General features: G+C 42.2%; 1 protein-coding gene across 2 annotated transcripts in view; it reads right to left on the bottom strand.

The window, feature by feature from the left end:
* Positions 1-1,086: 1,086 nt before the first annotated feature.
* PEX7 (peroxisomal biogenesis factor 7) overlaps positions 1,087-11,572 on the bottom strand; it is a 79,386-nt gene continuing 68,900 nt past the window's right edge. For both annotated transcript variants that reach the window (XM_032770059.2, XM_032770066.2), the window contains one exon: positions 1,087-2,947. In XM_032770059.2, coding sequence (XP_032625950.1) covers positions 2,879-2,947 — 69 coding nt within the window. In that variant the 3' untranslated portion in view covers positions 1,087-2,878. The remainder of the gene's footprint in view (positions 2,948-11,572) is intronic.

Genomic DNA, 11,572 nt, shown 5'->3' with positions numbered 1-11,572 from the left:
AATCTGCTTTGATCTGTTTGCTATCACTTAAAATCTCTCTTTTGTAGTTACTAAACTTGTTTTTACTTTAATCTAAACCAGTGAGCTTTGACTGGAGTGCTTGTGGAAAATCTTTGCTTGGTTACCAGAAGTGTGCATTGTTCTCTTCACATTGAGGGAGAGGCAGACCAGGTCTTAAACCCATATACTGGCCCGATTTGACCAGGGCAGGATGGTCCCAGGCTCGGAAGCTGGTGGTTAAGAGAGCCTGTGTGTATCTGTGGCTGGTGTGTCCCTACCTGTATGAATGCTGGTGAAAGTGCAGGCTGAAGGGTGCTGCAGCTTGTCACAGCAATACATTGAGAGAGGGAGCCCAGGCTGGTAGGTCAGGGGACTCCGTGGTACCCCAGTTCCAGGTGGCACCCCGGGGGGAACCCATCACACATACAATTAGAAAAAGGTACATAAAAGATAAGAGGGTCTCCAACAATGGTGAGGAAAATATGATCTCTACCATTCATCCAAAAGACACTACTCATGAGTATTACAAGGTCTCCCTAAGTGCACTTTTACTCTACGTGCCTTTCTGATCACCACTGCTAGGATGTTATTGGTAAAATAAGTATAATAGTCTTTCTAAGAATACTAAAAACGTACCTTTCACCACAGTGTACCATTAATTTAAGCATCCTAGAACAATAAATACTTTTATTTTTAAATTGACAATATTGCCTGATTCAAGAAAAAGCCTGTGCACTAACAATTAAAAACTGTCCTTAAAAATGGAAAGAATGGATTAAATGTTCAAGACGTTTGTACTTAAAGGTCTATTTTGAATATAACCAGTGAAGAATTAGAAGATAGCGCTGTCATCCTTAAAAGCAATTTCTTCCCTTAAAATGAACATGTGTAGCAAGCATACCCTGAAAGCTACAACTACGGACAAAGAAACATTTTTCACTGTAACAGCACATTCTTCCCAGTTGGAGATTATAAGGTAAGGCTAAAAGCCCCATTGTGCTTTTGGGTTCACCCATTTTTTTCAAGAGAGTAAAATCTTGACTCAGCAGCTCTTAAATGAAAGTTAGACAGTGCACAAGGCGGAAAGGAGGTAGCTAAGGTGAAAGTTTAATCAATTTGTTGGATGCACCAGTTACATATTGAAAGCACGTTTTCATCCTGCTAATGATGACTCAGATGAAAGGCTGAGATTGTTTGTAGCCTCATACTGGCTTTTCCATGTTTAGCTTTCAAACGGATGTACTATAACAGTATATCTTATCTGATCAGAAATATCCTCCATACTTACACACAATATATATAGATATTCCATGACATCCACCCACTCGGACATGTTGCTTGCATATTAAACAGAAAAGGGAGATGAAAGGAAAGGACTGTTAAGGTTAAAAATAATCAATTTTAATGCATAGGTGTGGGTTTTATGGCCCATGGTACTAGTAAAAGCTATAAGCAGCATAGCTTTATGGTTGTCTCATTTCTTAGCACCTAAATGAAAAAGCATCATGATTTTAAAATGCGTCATATTTTATAACACCACACAATCAAAACTTTTGTTTCTAGTTCAGCTACAGGGCCTGGTACACAGGAACAGATCACCTGATTTAAAAAAAATAAGAGCCATACAGAATCCAAACATCTCAGAAGTGGGAAAGAATTTAATATTTCACCCTGCCTCCTAATCTAGGCAGAGCTCTCTGTGCATGGCTGTCCAGTAGCCCCTGGTTCGTATCTCTAAAATAGGACACATTCCTCCTTTACCTGTAACTCTTATATAAGATTCAGTTCCTCATCTCTGAATGTTTTCTCCCCACCTTGTGTCTTCAAATGGTCCAGCAGACTGGGCACCCTCAGACATTTGGCCATGGTTTAATGCAAATCTCACCAACTCTGGGATACACTACTCGGGAGCATACAACATTTGAGTTCAGTAGTAGTTAGGGCCCTGCAAAGAGGCTGCCGAAAGTGCTGGGTCCTGTGAAGAAGCCTCTGAAGGTAAAAGGGTCTGACGCAGGTGAGGATTATTACAATGTCTGTGTGAGAGCTGCAAAGAAGTTTGGATAAGCATTAAAAAAAGAATGCCTAATTCTTTTGAGGATTTCCCATCACAATGTGTCTCTATCTTGTGATCTCTGAGCACAATCTAAAACAGAATTTCTTTTGATATGACCCTCCCTCAAGCTTTTTATCTGAAAACTTATGGGGAATAAAAAGACTAAATGGAAATAATCTTTTCTGCCATCATGAACTAGTGAACAAAAAGGTCAAAGGAAGCAGCTTGTTAGAGTGTGACATTAACGGTCTATCAACAGCATTCATCATATTACACAGGAAATTAATGCGAGACGAATTTGGAGCAAAACGTATCAATATCAAATCAATTGAGTGACACAAGCCTCAAGCTGTTGCTGCATTATTTTACAGTAAATACGCCTCCCCTCTTTTTTTTTTAAATAGCGCCAGTATCTCAAAATAAATTGCCATTTGTCTTTATTCTTTATCAGGATTAGGAAAACTGATTCACATCTCCCACTGTCAAGACGTTTACCCATGTAACTCCCCAAAGACAAACCTGGCTGGCACTGCCCCCAGCAAAATGTCTGCCCCTGCCAGCCTCTGATCACCCAGGCATTATTTTGCTGCCTTAAGCACTATGTGTACAGTTGAACCATCCTTAATATGGATCCCCACATGCTGCACTGAAAATGTATCTTCAAATGCATAACATCTTCAGTTAAAACTACAAATCCTATTTAAAAAGAGACATGAGGATTAAAACCACAAAATCAACACATCTAGTATGAGTTTAGTTTCCTGGGAGCAGAGAAAGCTTCCCGCCAAGTCAGCTCTCTTTCTTCACTGAGCAAAGTGAGGTTCTCTACACAGGAGCTGCCAGACATGATGGGGTATAGATCTTAACTAATTCATCCCAAGCGCAGTCTGCCACCTACAAAGAAAACATAGTCCATGTTAGAGTTACTGGAAAAGTAGTTTTGATCACACAAATCAGAAGGATCAAGGTACAGAAAATGATGCCTGGTGTTTAGGTTCAGACTGGTGCCTGTTTTTAATAATTCCTTAATTTCTGACATGAATTGTAAAATGCAGTGTTGTTGTAGCCATGTCAGTCCCAGATATTAGAGAGATAGTGGATGAGGGAATATCTTTTATTGGACCAACTTCCACTGGTGACAGAGCCCTTCTTCAGGTCTGGGAAAAGCACTAAGAGTGTCACAGCTGAATAAGGGATACATTAATCTTGAATGGTCCCTTAGAATATGTGTTAACTACTTATGCTAAATGGTTTGCTCAATCTTGGATTTAACTGTGACACTCTTAGTACCTTTTCCACACTTGAAGAACAGCTCTGTGTAGCTCGAAAGCTTACCTTTCACCAACAGAAGTGGGTCCAATAAAAGATATTACCTCACCCACCTTGTCTAAGGAATTGTAAAACTAATTGTGACCCAGGCAGGATGTATGCCAATTGGCAGAGGACACCAAAAGATGCACAGGGATCCCTTGGGTCAGGTTATGCAGAATAATTCACCAAAAGGTGGCATGTGGGGTCAGTATCCCAGTGGCCATCATAATCATTTCTAAATGTGTGTATGGATATTATTTAAGGCATTATGTATCTTTACAGGAAATTACATTCTCAAAGCCTTGAAGTTAAGGCAGATAAAGCAGGAGGCAAGGTGCTTCAGACCAGTTCCTTCCAGGCAAACGGGTAATAGGCACTTGTCTCCCTGGCTGACAATACAGATCTATTCGCATACTGAACCAAAATGCTAATCAAGAGACTGGGAAATCTTGGAGAGGAAATTTACAGGAAATAAAAAAAGAGCAGGAGGGGAGTACCGTTTACAAGTAAAGACAATAGATTATTGGCATACATGTGGGGTGGTGGGCAGAGGTACCCTCCCACATCTTTCCACCAAGGAGGAAAAAGGACAGCATGGCTCATGAATGGGAAGTTAACAGCCAAGCCTGTCTGTTCTATGCTGGCAGGACTGCAGGTGAGTTTTTGCTCTAAAAGACATGACAATAAACTAGCTAAGTACATCTAGATTCTGGAATGCACGCTAGGTTTCTATTTTACGTGTAATGTAATATAACGCAATATTTTACATGTTTCCAATACTTCTACTTGCTTACACTACAGTTTGTACTCTGTCAAATCAACTTTTGCTTGTTTGCATTATAAGCCAACATAAGTGCTGCACGTAAAGAGGAGTGGTGATTGAGGTATAACTGGTAAGCGGGGTGCACAATTCCTTTGGGAGCAGTGATTCTGCAAATAACGCACGTGTGTAAAGGACCATGGCCTGGACACTCCAGGGAGATGCTTGGAGGAACTGGGGACTGGACGGTGCCTATTGCTAACCTGCAGAGGGAGAGAAGAGTCTGTATAGGCCTAAGAGATCTATTTGTGTTGCTTGTGTCCCGGAGAGTCAGAGAGCTGACATACGGCAGGCTCAGACAAGGCTTCCCCATGCTAAGAGCAGGTGATAGCGAGGTGCTTCACAACCCTGGGTACCCTGGACAGTGTCACACTCATTCTGGTTTCATTTCTGTTGGATGAAATGCATGGATGTGGGCAGGAGCTTGCAAAGTCATATTTTTCCTATATATGATTTAGTCTATGGAGGGGGCAGAATAACTTCAACATAAATAGTCTGGCTCTGAGGGTGGTAGGGGATGGACAGGAGAGGAACCAGGAGATCCATGAAGGCTTGGATCCAGGGCCGCTCCCCCTCCCCATAAGGAGCTGGTGGCTCTCTCTCTCTCTCTCTCAGGTATGGCCGATATTACTGTGCTATCTCAATGTCTCAAAATCTTAAATGTATTTATCCTCATACCACTGTAACATAGGGAAGTGCTATTATCCCCCCATTTTACAGATGGGGAAAAGAGGCAGAAAGACTAAAGTTATTTGCATGAGTTCACACACAAGTCTGTTGCAGAATGGCAAATGGAAGTTCTCTGGTCTCCCAAGGACCAGAGCTAGAGCCCTGACCATTCAATCATCTATGCTTTCCAAGGAGAGCTCCACATTAACCTGATGGGACTATGATATCATCTAAACTGACCTCACTTTAGCAATATAGCAGAAGAATCTAAGCTGGTCTGAATTTCTCTAAACAACCACCCCCTAAAATCCCTTTTTGGTGCAGATTTGCAGTATCACAATCTGAAGGCTGGTATGAATCTACAGCACTGGATAAAATCAGTATTAACAGACGGGAAAAAAAACTTTCATAAAACCAGATTACAAAATACTTTAGATTTGCTAATGCAATTAAAGATTCTCTAATAATACCAGATACTAGATTAACAACTATATAACAGAATAATGTATAATGCATAGTTTGTAACAGACCAGTGGAGGGACAAAGAAATGAAGGCAAAGGTAAGAAATAAGATGAGATCTGAAGAGGAATAAAGTTGACAAGGTCTATGAATAAAAGCCACTAAATGAGGGTGAAAGCAACTTTTGAAAAGTATCTTCAAAGTGTTGTGTTCCCTCAGGGATGTCAATATGAGTCATACCAGGCCCTATAGAACAGGAACCACTTTCCTATAAATCTAATTCACATTCTTCAATATACAACTAGAATGAACAGGTGCACATTAGAAATTTGGAAATCAAACTTCATTTTGTATGATACACACTGTAGTTGTCCCATTCCATGGTTACTGCTCATTTATGGCATTTCCTTAATTGGTTGCAACTGCTTAGCTATTTGGTACTTTACACCCTAACAGGGCTGACTCGAACTTTTTTGCCGCCTCAAACAAAAAAAAGAGCACTGACCCGCGGTAACTCTCGCCCCCCCGAGCACCGCGCTGCCCAAGCCCGACACCCTGAGCGCCGCTCAGCCGAAACAAAAACAAACAAACCAAAAAAACCCCTCCAGCGCTGCCTGGCAGAACCAAAAAAACCCAAAAAACCCGAGCGCTGCCCCACCCCAAGGTGCCGCCCCAAGCACGTACTTGGTTGGCTGGTACCTGGAGCCGGCCCTGCACTCTAAAACAGAATGGAACAAAATCTCATGACATTATGTCTGTTCACTTGACATAACAGAGCCTTGTGTGATATAACAATTTGCTGTATTGCAGTTCATCCACAATTTTACAAATACACAAAATCTGATTTCTCCCAGGAAGGGTGTGCAGAGAATGGCAATTGTATAAAACACACAGTAAGTATTTTTATCCTTCCCATAGGTAGGGCTTGGTACTACATTGGCAATACTTTCTTTCAAGAGGAAACAAGACATGGAATAGCACCTGAAAAATCCCTGGGGAATTCCCACCTATGATCAACCTAATAAGTACCTTGCAGCAAGCTCTGAACAAATATAGTTACAGAACCATTTAATCTAGTGATAGTAAGAATAAACAGAGCCTACACAAAAGGCAGTTTGACTAGGACCACTTGGTTTAATTCTGTCCAACTTGCTGATATTCTCTGATAGTACATAAATGTAGCTAGTGAGGAGAAGAATATAAACCTACAGCAAATAATTCTGGGTCATATCTTCCTGTGTAGTGTGACGTCCACTCATGTTGGAAATGGTGATGAACACATTCTATGCAAAGAGCAGGGATGACTGACTTAAATCAAAGTGACTTAAAATAATTGATTTAAATCAGCAAACAAAAACCCTTGATTAAAATCCCTATTTGGATTCTGGTTTGCATTTGTACCTTTCAGTTATTTTCCTCAAGAAAGGTTGATTCTCACTCACTGGTAATGGTTGAAATGCTGATTAGCAATTAAATATAGCCCTTACGCTAACTTTGGTGCTTCTTTTTGCTAACTAAGAGGACACACTAAATTTATACAGTTAAGCAATTTTAGCTTCACCCGTTTATTCGGAGTCTATTTTTACATTTTAATTATTATGTTGATTGATGCATTTCTTATTTACTAGATTATTAAAATTTTTACTCACGTGTCATACTATGATGAGAACAGTACGAATATGTACATAGAAACACAAAAAGAACAAATTTTCAACACAGAAAGGGTTTATTGAAGTTACATGTCTTAGAGGTCAGCTAGAGGTCTAAAGCCAATTCAAGACAGGACACCATGCTGTAGAATTTTTTAACCTTACTTTCCATCATCTTAGGGTTCAAAAAAGAACTTAGGGCTTAAAAAAGAACTAGATAAGTTCATGAACGACAGGTCCATCAATGGCTATTAGTCAGGATGGGCAGGTATGGTGTTCCTAGTCTCTGTTTGCCAGAAGCTGGGAATGGGTGACAGGGGATGGATCACTTGATGATCACCTGTTTTGTTCATTCCCTCCCGGGCACCTGGCAGTGGCTACTGTCAGAACACAGGCATAGGCGGCAGGCTATATACATTTGCGGTGCCCGAGCACCAGGAATATTCAGGGCCAGGTGCCCTGCTCCAGCAATATTTGGAGCTGGGTGTCTCCCCAGGCCCTGCTTGGATCGGGCCCCGGCCCCTGCGGGTCACCCACGCGCTGCTGCGTCTCTGTCTGGAGCGGATTCCAGCCTCCGCCTGCCACCCCTCTCCCTGCGTGCCCCCCCGCTGTGTCTCTGCCTGCTTCTGCTGCCAGCAGAACTGCTGTCTGCTGCCCCAGGGTCCTAGTGCCTGCCATCTACTAATGGCAGGACAAGCTGCCCTTACCCTGCCCTTCCACCCTAGCCCTGAGCCCTTCCAGTGCTCCAAACCCCTCATCCCCAGCCACAGCCCTCATCCCCCTGCACCCTAATCCTCTGCCCCAGCCCTGAGCCCCCCCCCCGCAGCATGAACTCCTCATTCTCAGCCCCAACCCTCATCCCTTCACACCCTGATCCTCTGCCCCAGCTCTAAGCCCCCTCCGCAGCATGAACTCCTCATCCTCAGCCCCACAGCCCTCACCCCACAGCCCAACCCTCTTCCCTGAGCCCCCCCACATCATGAAACCCTCATCCTCAGCCCCACAACCTTCACCCCCGCACTCTCTCCTATCCCCAAACTCCCTCCCAGAGCGTGCACCACCTCCCCCTTCTTACACCCCCACTCCCAGCCCAGAGCCTGCACCCCTCACCCCCTCCTGCACACCCACCCCCTGCCTCAGGCCGGAGCCTGCACCCAGCACCCAAACTCCCTCCCAGAGCCTGCACCCCTCACCCCTTCCTACAACCCCACCACCAGCCCAGAGCCTGCACCCAAACTCTGTCCTAAAGCCTGCACCTCTCACCTCCTCCTGCACACCCATCCCCTGCCCCAGCACGGAGCCTGCACCCAGCACCCAAACTCCATCCCAAAGCCTGCACCTCTCCTGCACCCTAATCCCCAGCCCAGGACCTCCACTCCAGACCTCCTCCCCAAAACCCCACCCAGAGCCTTAGGCAGGTGGGGGCGGGTTCTGGGCACCACCAAAATTTCTACAAACTTGCCACCCATGAACACAGGATACTGGGCTAGATGGACCTTTGGTCTGACCCAGTCTGACTGTTCTTATGTAGAATTTCAAATCTGCTAACTCCTAAAATATAACTAGTTTAACAGAAGTCTCAATTCAGTCCAAGAGTGTTTATCTGCTATCAGCAATGTACGGGCAAACCTTTTGAGCACGATTCAAAATGATAAGTTTTGAGTTAACAACCCAGAACATATGCTTGGCAAAATGCCATTCTGTCCTCTCAAATTAAATATGATAAAGTGCTACAGTTGAAAATAGATGATGGAAAGTAAGACCCCTGCACCGAAATAAATTATTTCTATATTGTGTTGGTGGACATGACTATGGAGATTAATTTCAAGAGTGGAGTGGTTTGACTGGATTATTCAATACAAAGATGCCAACTAAATGGGTTTCTGTGTTTGTAACAACCTGCATTTTATGTAAAGTTTTCCAAGGCTCCACCTTTTAATGAATCAAGAGAGGAAGAACCTTATGAAGTCAAAGTTGTAACTATCCTTTGTTTTGGTAAATTCCAGTCAGAAAAACCAAGAGACTGTTAAACTAAGACATTCTTATTTAATATCTCGGTAGGTTTACAATGAACAACGACATCCCAATCATCCAAGGAATCCTGTGTTTGATAGGATTACCTATGTTCCAAAATAGCTGGGTGACTTTCATTAGGCTTTTGGTACACAAACTACACCCTTAAAATGGCTGCCATAAAAGCTACTGCAGTTTGAAAGAGGATGTGATGGTTGTTGTAGCCCCAATTCAGCAAGGTGCTTGACATCTGAATACTTAAGCACATGAACAGTCCCAATGAAGGCCCTAGTGAGTAACTGTGTGAAGTGTTTTTTTTTATTAATAGTACTATATTATCTGGTGAGGATGTGAATATACAACTCTTGGTTACTGAATTTGGTTGTGTAAAGCCAATGGCTTTATAACCTAAGTGGGAGGGAAAGCCAACACGATGTAAAATATTTTGTCACAATTGATTTAACAATAATTTCGATCAAGCTTTTAATGCAACTTTAACCACAACTTATGTGTCTGTGTTAAACGAACAGGAATAACTCGGAATATAAACTCTATCAGATTTGGTGACTGTGTATGTACCTAGTACACAGTTGAAGATATCCCAATAATTTTGGAAGTGCTCTAAATTTTTCTTTCAGTATTTTTTTTTTTTTTTTAAAACCACCACTGCCAACTTACTGATATTTTTTATACAGGTTTATCTAATTCTTACTTAGAACAGTATTCAATAGGATATTCCACAGAACGTAATCTTATTGTATATGAACAGATTATTTGAGCCACTGTTCAAAACTGCAAACCCTTCACAAGAAGCTTAAATATCAAGTATTATTCATTTTCAGCCCGAAGCTACTGTACAATGTTGCTGAAATAGCTTTGCCTTCAATCCAACAGACCTGGATCAAGTTTGCATATCAGTAGGTAGAGTCTGCAGAAGGCTTTGATCTTTGGGTGAAAGCTACTGTATAAATGGCAGGGTTTTTTTTTATACTTCCAACTGTTTAAAAAAACAACAAATAATTAGCTTTGGGCAGCTATTTTCACTACACTTCCATTAACATTGTACAGATATGCTGCAGAACACAGGACAAATACAGCACTGTTGCTTATGTGTTGGAATATACAGTTCTCTTGTATCAATTTTTTTGCCATCACAAATTGTACAGAGAAATGGAATAATTAAAGGTTAATTGTAAAATAACAATATTCCACTGAATACTGATTGCTCAGGGAAGGATGCAACTGAAAAAGACACCCCCCCCCCCCCGCAAAGTGGCAGTGTTCCCATCTGTTAGCCACTACTGTTACAACTACACGATGTAAACTCAATCTAACAAAATGGATGCATTTGTTAATGTCTGTGGCAGTCTGTACCTCAAAGCAGAACCCTGGAACCCCCATATTCACCACTGTCATATTATGATATGTTTTGTACAAAATATAACTTGTGAAGTGTCATTTTAAAAGTCTTGATCTGCTGAACATGAATAGCCTGTTGGACTGTATATGCTATCGGTGTATGTGACGTTATAAAGTATTGCTATATGTGCTACTGAAATATATGCTGTGAGGTTGGAGAGATGCCCACAGCCAGCCTTTCAGTTGCAATAAAGGAGGGTCAGACAGGCATTGATGGTGTTGATCAAAAAGAATCCACTATCTGAGAGGCTCTTTAGAGAAGGGATGTAACACAATGGAGACTGCTTGACCAATGGGAACTGCCTGATGCTAGCAGCTGGAAGAAGGTATAAAAAGAGACAGTAACATCATCACTTGTCCTCTCTCCCACCCCCATCTCACCACCTGGAAGACAAAGACTTGGAGTTAGGGAGATTGGACTTCCTTTCAGCCTGGGACCAGTCTGAGTATTGAGGAACTCTAAGCTGCCTGTAACATCTGATCTTACGATGAGAAACTTCTTGATTCAAATCTTGCTTAGTATGTTAAAGTTAAAAATAGAAATGCAGTCTAAATTCTATTTCTTAAGTAACCAACTTTGATCTCTATGCCTGCTATTTATAATCACTTATAATCTATCTGTCTGTGTTTAATAAATGTTTTATATTTCACCTAAAAAAGTGTTTTTGGTTGAAGTGCATGTCCCACTTTCCTATGAAGAAGTGGCCAACTAAGTAATGAGTTTGCACTGGTCAGGCTTCTGACCAGTGCTAGAGGGTGCAGTTCTGGGGTGTAAGACTGGAGCTGGGAGGAATTGGCTGAAGCGCATGAGTGGCTGGGAGATCGTTCATGTAACTCAGCTGGGTGTGTCCCTGCCTGTGGATGGCTGTGTAAATGTAGTGCCTGTCAGAGGCTTGTAGCTTGATCTTAGCTCATAGCATGAGACAGCTCAGGCTGCTGAGTTTGGAGGACTCAGCTGTCCCACAGTCCAGGTTGCACCCCGGGGACCCTGTCAAAGTGGCCTCTAGCCCTCTCGTTTCAGCAGTGAAGTTGCAACACCAGTGCATAAGTGAGTGTACTGTATTTTTATTATTGCTGCAGTATAAATATAGGCAAACATATGTCAAGCAGATAAATCGAAACGGACATTGCTTTATTCTCCTTCGTATAAAGCCAAAAATATGAATTGTGCAGATACA

This window comes from Chelonoidis abingdonii, chromosome 3, assembly GCF_003597395.2.
Source record: "Chelonoidis abingdonii isolate Lonesome George chromosome 3, CheloAbing_2.0, whole genome shotgun sequence".
NCBI classification, from domain to species: domain Eukaryota; kingdom Metazoa; phylum Chordata; order Testudines; family Testudinidae; genus Chelonoidis; species Chelonoidis abingdonii.
Note: the sequence above shows the minus strand (reverse complement) of the source record. Positions and strands in the feature narration are given on the sequence as shown.